Raw genomic sequence first — 17,939 nt, 5'->3', positions numbered from 1 at the left:
TTCTTAATACGTTAAATAATAACAAAAAAAATCGTTCAAAAAAGACCTACTGGCGACTAGTTTTTGTAAATTATGTTTTTAAATTGTTGAACATTAAAATGATCAGAAACTATTTTCAGTTGTAAAGTTCTATTTTTCCTCATTATTTTCAAAGACTAATACGGCCATCACCTTTAGTACTTCAAGAGTAATAAATAAAATAATATGAAAATGTCGCAATTTAAAAATCTTATTTTGCGTATTCCCAAAAAGTTGAAATTTTGTATTGGGATACTTTCATCGTAAAGATGCAACCTGAAGGTCGGCAAACGTCAAGAAATTAATTTTGATCGTTGACCACGAATTAATTATTGTAATTTTCATCACTTGCTTGGAAATGAAAATATTGTGAGAAAACTTGGATTTCGGAGATAATCGTCGAAATCTTCAAAGATGCGAGAATGTCAAGTCTCCAACCAGTACTTACTATGCAAGTGTAGTGGACTAAACCTTGTGCAAAAAATAGCACTTTACTAACTTACATACGTCTATTGCTGAGCACACGTTTCTAACAACAGGTTTACGCTTAATTTGACTTATCTACACACGACAACTTTCTGTGTATGGGTTTATTACATGGTGAAACTGAAATAATTAACATCCGTTGAACCTATTAAGGTTCTTACTTCCTAATAATATCTACTCATCTAAAGAAATATTTTAGAATAGTTTAAATTAGCAATAGTGTAAAACCATAAAAAAATCTTACCTAAATAAACAAAGTATCAAGATTAGTCGCCTTGCGTACGCGATACGTAATCGTAGCGAAGTCGCAAGCCTTTGGCGGCAACTTTAGCGGCAAAAATATCACCTACATCGTGATGTGGAGTAGTGGTTAATGTTAGACTCGTTTCGGAGGTCGTGGATTTGATTCCCATAGTCGACTGCCTCCTTGGTGTAGTGGTTAGTGTTAGGCTTTGTTTTCGGAGGTCGTGGATTTGATTCCTATAGTCAACTGCCTCCATGGTGTAGTGGTTAGAATGTTAGGCTTTCGTTTCGGAGGTCGTGGATTTGATTCCTATAGTCGACTGCCTCCATGGTGTAGTAGTTAGTGTGTTAGGCTTTCGTTTCGGACGTCGTGGGTTTACGATGGGTGACTGCCTCCTTAGTGCAGTATATCCGTAATCACCCAGTCAGCTCTTGCGTTGTGTGGAAGTGGTACGGGTGATGGTCAGAGCTATGTTTACAAACAAAGGCGTATGCAGTGCAACGTTGAAGATCGTAGATATGTAGGATATAGGTATTCGTTTAATGTGTATGTAATGATGTAATTTGTATCATGAGAAGGGTCTTATTTTAAAAGGATGGTAATAATTTTAATTTCACCCTGTAGGTACATTACGAAAACGTTACCCTAATTTCCAAAATTTGCGTTTCAGTCGGCGTCCGCTGAGGCAGAGGCACTATTTTTTTATTTTTTGTAAGTCTGTAATTGCCCTTTGCGTTGTGAGGACTAAATAGGTGTCATCGTTTTGTTTGTGTCTCGATTTTGTGTTTATTTAAACTATGTCACGCTTAAGCAATAGTGATTACTATGAGATGATGTTGTGCGTAGGCGCAGCAGATGGGAGCTTGCGCCAGCCTCGCCAAATTTATTGGGCGAAGTTTATTGACGGCGTCCCAGAAAATCGACGTCGACCATTTCCTATTCTGGAATGCTTCAGGAAGATGGTTATGAGACTTCATAATAGTGCATCGTTCCGTGGTTCCAGTTCTGAAGGCCGGCCGAGTTCACGAGACCCAGAATTCGAGGCAGATGTTTTGGAACATTTTCTCGGCAATCCAAAGACAAGTACTCGTCGTGCTGCGTCAGCCTTTCATGGTGTGAACCATATGAGTGTGCTACGGGATGATGGCCAGCACCCATACCTACCATTTTCAAAGAACGCAGGAGCTGTTACAAGCGGACTATGATCCACGCTTGGCATTTTACCGCTGGTACCGCGACCAGGTTGGGAGGTCTCCCGACTTCGCTTCGTCAGTACTGTGGACAGACGAGGAGTCATTTACGCGTGCGAGCATTATCAATATGCATTATGAACATTTTTGGACTCATTTGAATCCCCGCGTATCAAAGGAATCAAATTTTCAACACCAGTGGCGGATTAACGTGTGGGCTGGTATAATAGGTTGTGCCGTCATCGGTCCAGTGTTTTTGCCGGCAAGTTTGAATGGGGCCAATTATTTAAGATTCCTAACAGAAGACTTGGATGGCGTTCTGATGGCCCTGCCAGTGACACAATACGTGAGACTCGTGATGGAACACAGGATGACTTTCCAGCACGATGGAGCACCCGCACATTTTGCTCGAAATGTACGTTCCCATCTGAACGACCGTTTCCCGCGGTGGATTGGGCGGGGAGGTTCTGTACCCTGGCCAGCGCGGTCCCCAGACTTGACACCGCTCGATTTGTTTTTATGGGGTCGTATAAAAAATATTGTTTATGCGGAGTCCTGTGAAAGCGCAGAAGAAATGAGGCAGCGGATCGAAATGGCGTTTAGTCAAATCACTCGACAGATGCTTCAAAGAGTAGAGCTGTCTCTGTACCGACACACGGAAATATGCATATTGCATGGAGGTCGGCATTTTGAACCTTACCTGTAAATGTGTGAAATGTGCCAGCAGTGCGTGCAGTGATTGTACTTATTATTCAAAATTATCGTAAACAAGTCAATATTTCGTACATTGTACAACAGTGAATTACAATTCGTAGGAAATGCATTAAAACGTGTATGAATTGAACAGTAGGTAAGTACCAATTAAAAAAGTATCCACTATTGTAAAATTGTCGTAAATAAATGTATTAATACTAAATTATGTAGAATATGTATACGATGAAGGCGTGCGTAACTACGGGCTTAATAAGTAAATAAATATTCTTTAAATTGTATGTAAATAAGTACGTACGCGTACCTAGGTATGGCATAAAATAATATTGTTAGAAATAATTCGATTTTTCTAGGTATTTAAAGATTTTGTTACTTAATATTAACGTATTATCATCATATTCAAATCATGTTTTAACAATGGCATTTCAATTGTAGTCAGCTGTTCTTTCGCCCCGTTTGCGGCCACGCAGGTTTCATGAATGAATTTGTGAAGTCGTAGTAACGTAACTAGCAATAGAGTTGTGACGCAGTGGTTGTTTCGGACAATCACTATTTGTACAAACATTATTAAACTTATATCAACATCAAAAGTCACTTATTTTTATTTGATATTTTGCACACAGGGTCTAAATCAAGTGTACATTTGGGTCCTTTAATATGACTTTAATATATATATATACACACTATATTATACACAATATACTATGCTGCATATATAAACTGTAATATTAATGGATAGTTAAGTATTATGTACAAATAAAAATAATCACAATATCCGCAATAAGATCCATTCAGTATTTTTCTTAATTTTCAAATTATGTTTTTTCAATTTCACAATGTTACGACAATACTTGGTTTCATGAGCGTATTAGTTTTATAACCCTCAAGGGGATAAGTTCGACCGATTCCGAAAGAGGTAAGCATTTCTTCAGTTTCCTCATTAGCATAGCACCGCATTTGTTATTGAGATTTTTCGTTGCATTTGTCTCAATTGTAAAAACACGTGGATATTCAACGGTGTGAGGACTATTAGGGTCGTATTCCAGAACTGTACTGAATGCTCAAGTCAGGATTTGAGCAGACTTGAGTATGATTTCAGGCACTGGAAATACAACCCTAATGGCAAGGACTTGAGTATGATTTCTAGTGCTTTGAATCATACTCAAGTCCTAACTTGAGCATTGAGTACAGTTATAGAATACGAACCTTAGAACGCTCTACCTCGTCTCTTGACTCACTTAACAAATGTATGTACAAAATACTCGGGAAAAATATGTATCCTAACATATATAAGTACTCGTAGGCAATAACAAGCAAAATCGCCATCGCCAGCCAATAGTTCCATAATTTAGTAGTAGTAAATAAAACTCATACATACAGTCCCATAAAGAACCCGAAACAGTGGTGGTTGAAAAATTATAGTTTGGTCCCATTGAGATTTCCAAGAAAATATACTATATAATTACTATAATATATAATTAAATAGCTCAGAGTAGATGTTAGTACAACACAACAATACTTTAATTAGCTATAATAAAAATTGTATTACGTATTTATAACACAAAATACTTTTCAAATAGATCAAACTCGAATTATTGTTACTTGTTCATAACTTACATAATATTCAGAGTCACATCACTAGTAAAATATCGAAAGACGGAAACACATCTACCACATTAATAAAATAAACCATTCGTTCTTTTTTAATTCTGTCATTGGCAACTATGGAAAATGTTTTCATTATCACTTCAAAATTCTACTATAGATTGAATCCAAGTTTGAAAGACTCGAATACTTTTATTATTATTTACAGTTTGCTGAAACGTATGTACACCTGCACCTTATTATTTATAAATATGTCAGAAGGATGTTGTCTATACTATAATTACTACTTATTTGTTCTCTGCTATAATAGCTAGTTCATTGAAAAGTGTAAGTTGCAAATATACACTTTCATTATTTAAAAAAATATCATTTTTAGCGGTTACCATTTTTTTGCTGAACAGCGAAGGATTAACACTTACCAATTAAGTAGCTTCTATCTTATTATTTATAAGGGTCATATAGACCAGTACCTGAATGTATATGTTCGAAGTATAGCATTATTCAATTTAATTTAATACGCGATGGCGTCCCAACTACAAACAGTTTTTTGTGCAAGCGAAACATATCACAGCTAGATTAATAGAATTCATGATCTGGATTAGTCCAGTGTTAAGTAGAACATGGTCGCGCTGAAACATTGCAATTAATTGCTTTTTTTTATTTTCGCTCACAGAAAACATTAGCAAATACAAGCCATTTATTTAATTATTTGCTTTTGTTTATTTTCTCCCTCAAAAAATATGAGCAAATACAGACTAATTACTTTAATTTTTTTTATATTTTCATTGTATTGTGTGAGTGCCGTGCGATTAAATATTGATGTTGAAGATGTTCTATTATATCGTCGGCTAAATCATTAGACTATGGAAACGTAGGATAGTACTCCAGAAATCAATGCTCAAGTCAGGATTTGAGCAGACTTGAGTATGATTTCAAGCATTGGAAATACGACTCTAATGGCAAGGACTTGAGTATGATTTCTAGTGCTTTGAATCATACTCAAGTCCTGACTTGAGCATTGAGTAGAGTTCTAGAATACGACCCTAAATCCGTCAAATTTGAAAAAACCTCGAAGTTCCGTTTTTGGACGAAATCCCTTTTTACTCTTTAAGCGCAGTATCAGACAAAGCTTAATATATAATTTGTACACATCATAGATTGTCACATAATTATTTCTTTTGTGCTAACTCAAAAGTTCACATTAATGGAGGTTACGAGGTTTAAGAATTTAGCATTATGTGTAAGACGCGACGATAGTTTTTTGTTTACATATAATTAATAAAATGAAATATAACGTCAAGTAAGTACCGACCTAATAAACGACTAAAATTTTAAATCTTTGATCTACGTCATTTCACCTCGTTACGTGTGATTTAAACGGATTTTTTATGGTGTACAACATGACTAAACTTGTAATTCAATAGAAGAAAAGGAAAAATTAAATAAATATTTAAAATCTTTTATTTGCACCTTAATAAAAAAACACTTCGCTATATAAACATGTCTATTGTACGTTCTATTAACTAACAAAATAATGACAAAGATAGCTATTTACAAATTATTTACACATTGCAGTCTTCTCTTGAGTATTAAATCTAATTAATAATAATAACAAAAAGGTATTAACAACTTTATACATGCTGTATTTGTTAATTAATGCAGCTGAAACGATGCAAATTAACAATTGCAGCTTTTGAGTCTTTTGCCTCCTTTTAATAGGGACAGTTCACCCCTGGATGTAAGAACGAGCAATTGTCACCCTGTCGACAGGAACCTTTTCTTTGGAAATATATACAAACTGCTTTTCTGCCACCTCGATTGTGCCCACCACCCCTGCCTCTAGGCGGGCCGTCCCAGTTGCCAGAGCTTTTGCCTCGCCAGTGACCACCGCCGCCACCTCGTCCTCTCATCGCGCCGCGGAAATTGCCGGGGCCGGCGAAACCATCAGGCCCAGGTGGACCTTGTGGCCCAGACATATTGAAATCCATAGGAAACATATTTTGCTGCATATTAAATCCATCCGGTCCCACAGGGAACATAGGATTAGGAGCTCCAAACATTTCTGGATTCATCATCATGTTTTCAGGTGGCACCATCATTGGCGGCATCCCACCTGGTGCTAGGGCTGTTGGGGGTATAGGACCTGGCATTCCATTCGGTATCATAGGAGGCAACCCGTTTTGCCATTCGCCAGGTACCATATTAGGTCCTTGAAAACTGGGCATACCTGGAAACTGCGCAGGAGGAAAAGTACCTGGAAACTGAGTGATATTCGGCGGAAACATCGACGGCATGCTGACGTTGCTCGAAGATGGAGGCGCGTTCCCTTTTGGTTCAGGCCACGCAATGTTACGAAAATCGCTAACATTGTCTTGATTTCCAGTTACATCTTCTAAGGGAATAATCGTTGGTTCGGTATAGGTATGAGTCTCTGGATCCGGTTCATGTGGAGAGTCTGGAATCATTGACTTGTGAAAGTATAAAGGCTGCAGTGTACCTTTTTGTCGAAGAGCTTGTATGTCCTTTTCTTTACTATTTTTTCCGTGATCCACTTGAATTTGGCCTTCAGTATCTACAGGTATCAGTGGTCTCCAGTTAGTTTTTTCTTCCATGACATCGTCAGTACTAAGATTTCTTGCTTTCTGGAATGCTTCTCTTTCATTGATTCTTTCCAAATATTTCATATCTGTAAATGTTTTAGTTACGTTTACCCTCTCAGTTTCGTCCAGTTCAAAGTACTGAACTTCTTCTAGTTCAGAATCGGGCTTCCACTTAATACTTTTCTTAGGACCTTTTCTCTTATGATAGCAAAGAACACCCTTCAATCCATTAATGGTCAAAGTGTGTGGTTCAGAGGTGTCCATGTCTTCCTCTTTTTTGTCAGCTTCATTTGCAGCGTCAGAATTTTCATCGCCTACTTTTCCTTTATTCTCATCATTGTCAAGAGTGTCTTGATAAAATCGAGGCGGAACAGATTTGTTCTCTGTGCTTGGACTTGTGACCGTCGGTGTGGGTGTATGCGGAGGCGAGCCGTCACTGGGTGCATCTCTTGAGCCGCTCGTGCGCCTCTTCCGCTTCTTAGGTTCTTTCTTGTTAGTGGCAGAGGCGTTCAACGCGTCCATGAACATGTCGCTTTCGAGCAACAACATAGCTGTAACAATAAGGACACAGATTAGGTAATTATGTAGTTACAACAAACTTCTTTACACAAAAAATCCTTAATCATGTAAACCATAAGTAAAAATAAGTCTAAAATAATATAATTTCGGGTTCCAAAAACAAATATATGCAAATAAGAAAAATTATGTCGATCACGAAGTTTAGGACAGGGAAATGAAGCCTCAGTGTTGCGTAGACAGTCTAGAGCGTAGGCATGACGTAATAACGAACTTGACCCAGAAAGACACGGGTCTACGGGCACTTCCTTATAGTCTATAGGTAATTGCACACTGTTCAAACAGTACTGGAGTTAAGTTTCTTTTAGATTTTCCTGATCTGCAAACTGTACTAGTAAATATATGAGAAGTAAATTTTACGCTGATTTATTTCTAAAAACTTGTCTAATGTTTCTCACTTTCTTTAAATAATATCTAAAACTTAACGATTAAACTGTTACATATCTATATGAAAATATACTAAAGCGAAACATTAAAATATTTCGATCGAACCTTGGTATATTTTGTAATGGAATTATAATAAAACTATTCCTAAATCGGTAAGAAAGTATCGAGTTTTTAGGTTTTCGCGATTGTTACACATAGGAAATGAGACTATTTTTCCTGATTTAAATGTAATAAAATAGCTTAGAAGTTATTTACACGTATTTTTTTTATTAGAATACTTTTAATAATATTATCGCAACCAAAATCAAACCTGTACATGTTATATCTAACCTAACAATCTATAGAGTCAAACAACAAAACCATTTTATAAGTATAAAATATTTGTCAAGGTGCGTATATAAAAGTGGTGAAATATATAAGAACATGCAACCCCTACAAATAAGAACATGCAACATAGGTACCGTATGATATATCCATACCACTGTTTAAATATGGTGTATATTTGATAACGTCTTAAAAATAATGCTTCTAAGCTTGATTAGATCTGTAACGGTAAATAAGAAGATACCACTGATTGTTGTAACGGCGGTAGTAGTGGTGTAAGTTAAAATGATAATCTAATTTAGGAAATGAAACTATTTTTCCAGATTTAAATCGCGTATATTTGTTTTTTCAAACAAACCGACGTTTCGGGCCCTTTACAGGTCCTATGATCAACCGTGAGGTTGACTGAGGTGGTAGTCTTCAACCAGTTATGTCTAATATTGATGCATTAATTGGGTGGTTTGCATCAATATTAGACATAACTGGTTGAAGACTGTACCACCTCAGTCAACCGTGACCATGGGACCTGTAAAGGGTCCGAAACGTCGGTTTGTTTGAAAAAACAAATATACGCGATTTAAATCCGGAAAAATAGTTTCATTTCCTATGTGTAACAATCGCGAAAACCTAAAAACTCGATAATCTAATTTGCTAAGTATTATAGGAGTAAAAAAAACGAAAGTCGTCGCGTGAGGGAAGGAATATTACTAGTCTAGTTCTACACTTACTTCAGTAAAAACGTTGTTCCCACATGCTATGGTAAATAACGTCAATTTATTTATTATAACCAGACTGGACAATATACGACCATATATGTACCTACTTAATTCTAAACTACCTAAACTTGAATTCGTTGGCATCTTTTGAAATATTGTTTTGTACGTAGTAAAATAAATGCTTACACTGTACGACTTCAAATGAAAGGTGAATTTCGTGTTGAAAATATTATTAGTAAATAACTAATATGCCAAATACTTAAATGTTATTATCACTTAGTTTATGAGCACGTCAAACTTGACAAGATTTAAATTTAACTCTTATAACATTTACCGAAATTTGATGACCTCTGTGGTCAAACGGTGAGCACGATATGGAGATGCCGGGTTCGATTCCGCGTAGGACCAATTTGGAAACGTATTTATCTAAATTTGTCCTGGTTTAGGTGTTCATACACCGCTTACAATAAGAATGGTCCAATGTCAAGCTTGATGCGTCTCTTGTACCTCTTTAATATAAACAAACAATTTAAGCTGAGGTAGGTAAAATGGGATATACTTAGAATAGAAATCGCAACACACGTAGGACTACGTCTTGGTAATCGAACTGTATATACGACATTAAAAAAATGCCTCTGTAACATCAATGGAACAGTCTAATGCTACTACGGTAAAGAAAGGATACTAATACTGTAATTATGCATCCGTCGAAAGGGCGAAAGGTTTGACATTTTCTCGGGTTAACCCTTTAATTACACGATAAAACATACGGTCAAAACACAAGCGTGACAACATACCTAACTACGTATCAATTTGTGTGAAATACAACATGCGTTATGTATACTTGTATTTGGATTTGTAATCAATCTAAGTAAAAAGGGATAATTATGAGCAATTTCCATTTATATTTTCAGTGAATAAAACGTGTTCAACTGTCTTAGTTTAGTGTAAAGTACATTATAAAACCTCTCTTCTCACCAATAGGCATTCTTTTATTTCTAGAGACCCGCGAATCTAATAAACAATACTTTAACTCGCTTTGTATTTAAGAGCCCATTAAAATAGAAAAGATAAAAATTTTCAAAACTTTTTCGAATTAAGTCCTTCTATAAAGCGCTGTCACTTACAAAAATGCTTTACGTTGCCCGAGGACAGTCAGCAGCACGTAAAGCTTTTTACAGTTACGCCAAGACTCCCCGGCGCACTTTACTTTGTTGCAAAAGATTTCATATTATTTAAAATAAAAGTACTACGACACGTGCTGTTTAGGTTTACAAGACAATTGGTAAATTTAGAGCAACAATAGTCCTAAGATTCAAATTACGGCTTATACGGGAGACAGTTTTAAGAGACACATAGCGTTCAATAAGAATGTTCCCACACATAGTTGTAACAAAATGGCAATATTTAAGCTGGCCATCGTACTCATGCAAGATAAACAACTAGTACACGATAATAAAAATTTTTGATCGGCGTAAATGTACGTGGTTAATCAGAAATAAACTACCAAAAAACTTTAGTGCATTAAAATTTTTCATTTATTTTGCCAAGTTGTTTGAGAAATTATCTGAGGTATACCTGTAGATACGGTAGGTAATTTTATTATCTAACTTAGTATCTACGAGAACAGCAATGCCATCGCTACAAAAGGAACTTAAAACAACAGTAGTTAATTAAGCAAGTAGATAAAATTACATCAAGGTGCGATTTAACGATGATCTACGAAGTTAAGAATATTCTTTATTGGCATCAAAATAATACATAGTTTACGGTAGTTATTATGCCAATAAATTAATATTCATTTGCACTTTTGTTCATAGTACAGTCACCGGCACGTCAAGCGTGCGTATCACATGGTGATTTGTTGATAAAATTATACCTTGCGTTTCATAAATAGCATTCAAATTTCGTTCAAATATAAGAAGGTTCGGCCCAAAAAATCACAACTGGAAATTCATGACAGTCCCTCATCACAAAGTAGGTAATCCAAGGTTTATGTACTCGCACTACATGCAATAATTGATAAACTTTTTACACCCTCGAAGAATATTGTAGACTCTGGAAGGAACCATGGGTAAATTTTACTCAATATCTTTAACTGATGTATTTAAATAAATTTAAAAAACTATCTAGTAAGTTTATTATTTTTAAACGATTTTAATGGTCTTCAATGCCAAGCAATAAATTAAATGCAGACGAATGATGATGCTATTCGAAATATTACTTTTAGAATTTAAGAAATATTGTTTGAATATTAATAAAATAAATCAAATAGCCGATGTCAAGCTGAATAAAATCGTTAAAAAATATTTGTAGGTTACTTTTGGTTTTTTAAATAAATTCCATAACTTGTCTTTTGAGACCATAAAAATATTATTTTAGTATTGTATTATATTATATAGTATTTTCCAGGGTCTACGAGAGGGATATTGAGTAAAACAGAAGTCATTTACTAAATAAATGATTTCTATGGATATTAAGTAAAGTTCGGAATATGACAAATACTGTGCATCAGCATAAATTTCAGTCCCTAACGTAAACACGTTTAACATGCTTCTTGAAAAATTGTTGTCATAAATATTTCATAAGCTTCGTAAATGTTCTATTAGTCCTAATATTTTTATCTGCAGTTGATACGCCTATACGTGTCACGATATTCATTTCGGTAGTTATCGTAGCTAACACAATTATATTTACAGACAATTCGCTGTTATTGTATTATGTACATATTGGTCTACCTGTCGCCTCTGGTCCTAGCAGTTAAATTTTTACCTACTGGAAATATAAGTTTGCATGTATGTACTAAAATTCCCTTATTTTCTAGCTGAAATTTACTTTGGACATTATTTTGAGCACCCAATGCAACAGCATCACGTGGCATAGTGTAAAAAACAGTAAATAGAAAGTTTAACTTTGCATAGGTCGACAAAAAAAAATAAACCACTAGTGGTAAAGGGATAGATTTAGAATTTCAGTCTCTTTTTTTTTTCGGAGAGATAATATCGAGAGTGAACGCACAAACGGAGTTGCTCGCAGAATAGTTAAGACCACGGTCCCACCAGAACCGTTACGCATGTTTTACGACTCGGCCTGACACGTGAAAATATACAGGCAGTTGTAGCTAGCACCGTGTACCTAGTTTTAAACGGACTCTAGTAGAATTAAGTAAGTATGCACTAAGGGTAATAATAAACTACGTGTGCACACAAGATCAGCTTATCAAGCTGTTTTACAGCATCAAACAGACACATTTTTGTCACTGCAGTAGACTCGTTAATTTCTATTTTAGAATAGAATTTCTCTAAACGAAGGCAATTTATTCAATATAATGACGTTAGTTGAACTAATTGTAATATTCTTATGCTATTAAACTGATCGAACTTAATAGTTGAACTTAGTGGAATAGATGGCAAATATGAAAACTGCTTCGAAGCATACCAAGGCTTTACAGTCAATAAAGACGACAATAATAAACTTAGTTCGGTTCAGAGAGGTTTTTCCATACCAATATGTACATATTTTATCGATTTTATAAGTGTAAGGCGAGACAAAAATTAAAGAGTATTAGATAGGAAAAAATCAATTGGTCTATGCCATTTCGTTAACTAGTTATGTTAAAGCATGTAATTAATTATTTTTCAGATTTCATAGAGCTTTTTCCCCCAAATCTCCCTAAATTGTGTCCTAGCATTTGTACAAAAAGGTAAACACATACACAATGGTCCAACTTGCACGAGTGTTTGTGATAAAGTGAATATAGAGTATGATTTGGAGTATTTGAGCATTTTTCCGACAGCAGCGCAGCAATTAAGCTGAACCCCATAATGGCTCATTATGTAAATATGCGTACTTGCCACATGCGCTAGCTGGTTTTATTCTATTTTACACTCTGTGGCTTTATAGCAGGCGAAAATGTTTCAATTAAAAAAACCTCAAATTTCTTTTTAGAATTGCTTGTTGAACCAGTGTATGTAACTTACCTTGATGCCAAAAAAAGCTTCAGAGTAGTGGACACTGAGTCTTAAAGGGTCTGTAACATTCGCCAAGATTTTAAATGATGAATTTGGTGTTGATAATATATACATAACAGTTAAACGCGGTAAATAAATATCCAGAGTGGAAATAAGAAATAGATCAGAGATTCAGTTATCAAAATCTAGTGGAAATACCTACAATGTACCTATAACAGAATTATACGAGACGAGTACTCTTCTTTTAGGGTATATATGTAAGGACGGTTTACTTAATATCTTTACACCCAAGCCAATTCATCTCGGTAATAAATCCTCTAACGCAAACAGCAAATTCTATACCATGTTAACGGACCTATGCGTTTATTGAATTCGCAGAGTCCTTATCTCGGTGAACAAACAATCCGATTGCTGTCTAACTGTATCTCAAAGTTCGTTTATTTTCCGCGTCCACATTTTCTCCCTTAGATGGACCGTCGATTTGCCCCTGGTGCGAGACGGTGCAACAGCTCGGCAGTCTTCGGGTAGATCCAATGAAGGCACGCTGCTATTGAGTCTTTCAACAGATAGCCACGATCCAAACTTTGAACAGATCAGGTCATTATTCAACGAAAGATTAAGTTGTTATTTCAGCATTTATTTGCATCAAATATTTTACAGTTAACAGTTTGGAACCCGTTAAATTATATATTTTAGACTTACCACTGCCGATAACGCAACCTAAACTATTAAAACTTGAAGGCACAAATATGACTAGCAGATCTGGATAGCAATGCTCACCTGGAAAAATAAAAAATATATTAATTATAATTTCAGCCACTCCATAAATATACTTACGTTTTGGTTTAGGGGGAATCAGTTTGATAGATCCGGGTTTTTCAACGGGGTCAACCGTTTTTGGCTTCTTTTCAGGGGGAGTCTCGTTATGAACTGGTGATGGCCTTTTTGGTGCTGGTAAAGTGGGTGGTAATACAGAAGGAGCCTTTTTGTTTAGTAAAGTGGCACGAGATGGTGGGGGTTTGACTTCTTCTTCCAAGCCATGTTTCCTAAATTTTGAATGAAAAGTTTTAACAGTTTTTGGTTTCGGTTCGTCAGGTTTTCTGACTTCTATTGATATTGAAGGTTTTTCCTTTTTATTATCACTTAGTTTGGGAATTTTGCCCAATTTATGAATAGAAGGCGGAGACTGTGGCTTCTCTTCAGAGTTTTCGTTACACTTAGAGGAACTATCTCTATTTTTGTCATCTTTGAGTTTGTCTTTTTTATCAGATTTCGTATTTTTATCTTCTTTTGTTTTACTTGAAGAACTGGATTTTTCACTCGACTTTTTACTACTGTCATTTTTAGATTTCGATGAGTGAGAAGAATGTCTCTCTTTGTCTTTCGACCTATCCTTGCCATCTTTACTGCTATGACGGCTGGAGCTGCTACTTTTATGACTACTTTTATGTTTATCGCTTGACGAGTAATGGGACTTGCTTGAATGCTTTGATGAATTAGATGATTTTGAACTGCTACTGCTTTTATCACTCTCTCGGCTTTTATTTCGCTGTTTATCTTTTGATTTTTCCTTGTCAGAATATTCTTCTTTATCGTCCACTTGAGATAAAATTTGTTTCCCGTCTTTGACGCTTATTTTGAGAATCGGTAGTGTGTCAGAGTCCTTTTCACTATCATCTTTAACTTCTTCTTTTAGTTTTTCAATATCTACATTTTCTGCATTCATTTCTTGTTTCACATTGATGTCATCTAATTTAATACTTTTATCGGAACATTCACACTTTTCTTCATTTTTTAAGTCTGGTTCAGACTTAGCACTGGCGCTACTATCTACTTCATTTTGAGCGTCGGCAATAATTTGCGGAATATCCATTAAAGAAACTGGGATTACATTTTCACCTTTAACGGTTTTTAACCATTGTTCAACGAGTTTAGAAGCTAGCGCTCGAATTGCTAAAACAAAACAGATAATTAAAAATTTACCGTCACAATTTTTAACAAAATTAATATTAGTTTTTTAAACAAATTTCGCTGTTAATTTATCTAAAGAATGTCTGATTTTTTTAACCTAATTTAATTTAGTATATCCGAACTTACCGTAATGGTTATCATCTTTAGACAATTCTTTTACAAGCTTGGGACAATTATTGGTCTTCAGGCGTTCTATGTCCACTGGACAAAGTAGCAGAAGTTCTAACAACTCCCTCACAAGAGGCCAGTTCTTAGCGACAATACTTTCAGTCAGCCACATATGTACAAGACGCCACCCTCCTGAGGCCATGAATAAACCAAGTAGTTCAGTTTCTGTACACTTCAGTATTTGAATATAAATGCATTTCGACACCAACTTTTTCGAGAATTTCGTCATCAAACTGAAAATATAAATACTTGACGTTAATATTAATTGCGAAACCGGTATGTATTGTGAAATTCATATGATACAAATTAATTAAAGATTGCGTATGTATTACGAAATTCATAAAAAAATACATATATATTGTTAAAATTAAGAGATACACTTTTGTGTGAAGCTTAGGTAAGCGTTTATTACGCTATCCAATTTCAAGGGACCCTTACTTAAACTTAGGGAGGTGTAAAGAGTTAGGGTCCCGATATAGGGCGATCGCGTCGTCCCGATTTGCTGCAGCTCGGGCAGTGTGATAACACTTAGAGATCTTACCTTGCAAGCCTTTGTACTTCATCAGTGCTTTTGATACCACCATTAGGTGACAGCAGTACGCTCAGGCAGTTGAGTAGCTGTATTGGATCAATACGAGGCTGTAACAACAAAGATTTCGTTAAAAATGGAATTGTGCTGCGATTAATCAGCAATGGATACATTAAAAACAAGAATATTTAAAACTTGAGTACATAAGAGAAGAGCGCATAAAAGAGACAATGCACGCAATGACACATTTATATTGATTTTAAAACAAGTTTTAATACGTGAACGTTAGAGGCGTGGTATATTATGACTAATATTTACAATCAACAATTAATCGTTATTGGCAAATAATAGATGCATAACCTACGAATCTATTGCTATCTAGGAAAAAAATGCATAAATGGCTTTTGTGCTAATTATTTACTTTATTTTTTCATTCTTGCCAATCAAACAATTATTTTGCCTTTTAAATGATGTTTTAACAATGTTTATACAAATGCACAAGATTGACACGTCATATAGGCTAATAAACTATTTCAACACAAACAGGTTTGCTACATATTACTGACAGGAAGAGCACTGAACGAGCGAAATTAATGTTATAAATTAATAGTGATTATCGACAAAAAAAAATGATTTTGATGAGTTACATGCGACCTTGTGCTGGATTTTTGCTAAAACATACGTTGCTGTACACGTGTGTGGATTTGGATGTGTGGATGAAATATCAAGTATATATTATATGAATCAATGTGGTTATGTTTATCAATTGCCACATACGATCGTTATTAATGAGAATAAAAGATAGGCGGCGATGTAACATTGAATTTAGAAAGGGCTTGCTTTGTTAAGTACGCCGCCGTCGTAATATGAAGACATTTAGCAAAAATGTTTTCATTGCCTTGGCGTATATAAGTTGATAAATAACATTAGCACTTATGCAAGTGGTTTACCTTGCGTCCGAGATCTCATTCTCCGCTTCTAAGACTCTTTGAAATATAGATTGAAAAGGCCGTTATTTACAGATAGATGATTTGGCAGTGTACTTTGCTATTGGTGAGGTTTATTAAGTATGAACATGAATTTCATAAAATTGGTGACAGAAAAAATAAACTAATTCCAGACTTTAGGGAGGTAACTGAATAACGAGGCAAATCATCAAGAAAATATCTAGGACACATTCTGTAAACACGTAAATGCGTTTTATTCATTGCACAAGTTGAGGCAAATAAGCAATGTGTCTTACGCGATAGTGCTGTATTGTAGCCAATAATTGTGCCATCTATACACCTACCTACTAAAACGTGTGCAACATAGCGATTGTATTGCATGTAACTTTTTTTTATAAGGGACTAGGGTTCAATTTTTAATGATTCACGTATGCAAGGCTAAAAATGCACCACTGTATTAAGCTTTGTTAAGATGTCGCATGGCCTGGTGGTTTGACAATTTTACTGCAGTACCCATCTAAATGCCTGATTGAACGACTAGTGCGTAGTAACTATCTGTGGAGCCGTGGCCACAAAATTGCATTATTCTAACAACGTACGTATTAAACTTAAGAGGTGCAACAGATTTCCTCTTTGTATGTACATATTATCAAGGATGGGTCCAAAGTCCAACTCTCTATTTTTAGTTAACGTGGACTGCGTCTCGGTTGGTAATTGGGCGGACGTGACGTCACACTGCGCAATTCCAAACCTCGCTTTCGAGATTTTTTATTTGACAAAACAATACTAGTACATGTATGCTCTAAAAGCATTCCAGAATAAAGATAAATGTACTTGTACGGCGCTAGGTATAGGCATGTAACAAATATGTACGTTTTCTGAGGAAATAAAGGTGACCTCATTTGCTATTTTAACGCATATTTGTGTAATTACGTAAAGGTCAAAAATAATTGATAGAAGATAGATATTTATTTACAACTTACCATTTTTCGTAATAACTGGAGTAAATTGTGCTCACTCCAAAAACAGCAACATGCGCCACGCCCTAGGATCCTGATACAACATGGCGGCGACACATAATTGCGTTGTATCTATTCAGCTTGCTTTTTACACAATAATTCACTTAATTCTAGTGTTCAGTTCTCTTTTTCAGTATACACTATTTAAAACAAATTGTTGTACAGTCTGAGATCACAGAAGTGATGTATAATATCCTAAATAATTGCCTAAATTAATTATTATAATACAAATCAAAATGCTAAATTATTGTAGGAGCAACTCCTTCATTAACAATTATATATTACTTTTCCTATGATATAATTAAATATTCTGCTCAATTTTTACACAAAAAGCCAATGAGTTGGCAAATCCAAGCCAAGGCCAGCAGCAACGAGTACACGACCAGCGGGCGAGCGAGTAGTAGAAAGAATGAATGAAGAGATGGTTTTTGGAGGAAGTGACAAAATGAGTGCATAATCAATAAAAGGATCTGTGAA

General features: G+C 35.4%; 1 protein-coding gene across 1 annotated transcript; it reads right to left on the bottom strand.

Moving 5' to 3' along the window:
* Positions 1-5,734: 5,734 nt before the first annotated feature.
* On the bottom strand, positions 5,735-17,855 carry LOC113233456 (serine/threonine-protein phosphatase 1 regulatory subunit 10). The gene is made up of 5 exons (XM_026468604.1): positions 17,427-17,855; positions 15,509-15,606; positions 14,926-15,200; positions 13,666-14,781; positions 5,735-7,405 (listed from the first exon to the last, which is right to left on the bottom strand). The coding sequence occupies exons 1-5, from the start codon at positions 17,427-17,429 to the stop codon at positions 5,967-5,969; spliced, it is 2,931 nt and encodes a 976-aa protein (XP_026324389.1). The 5' UTR covers positions 17,430-17,855; the 3' UTR covers positions 5,735-5,966.
* Positions 17,856-17,939: the final 84 nt, after the last annotated feature.

Source organism: Hyposmocoma kahamanoa, unplaced genomic scaffold, assembly GCF_003589595.1.
Source record: "Hyposmocoma kahamanoa isolate Upper Pololo Valley unplaced genomic scaffold, ASM358959v1 102, whole genome shotgun sequence".
NCBI classification, from domain to species: domain Eukaryota; kingdom Metazoa; phylum Arthropoda; class Insecta; order Lepidoptera; family Cosmopterigidae; genus Hyposmocoma; species Hyposmocoma kahamanoa.
This window is presented reverse-complemented; position numbering and strand designations above follow the sequence as displayed.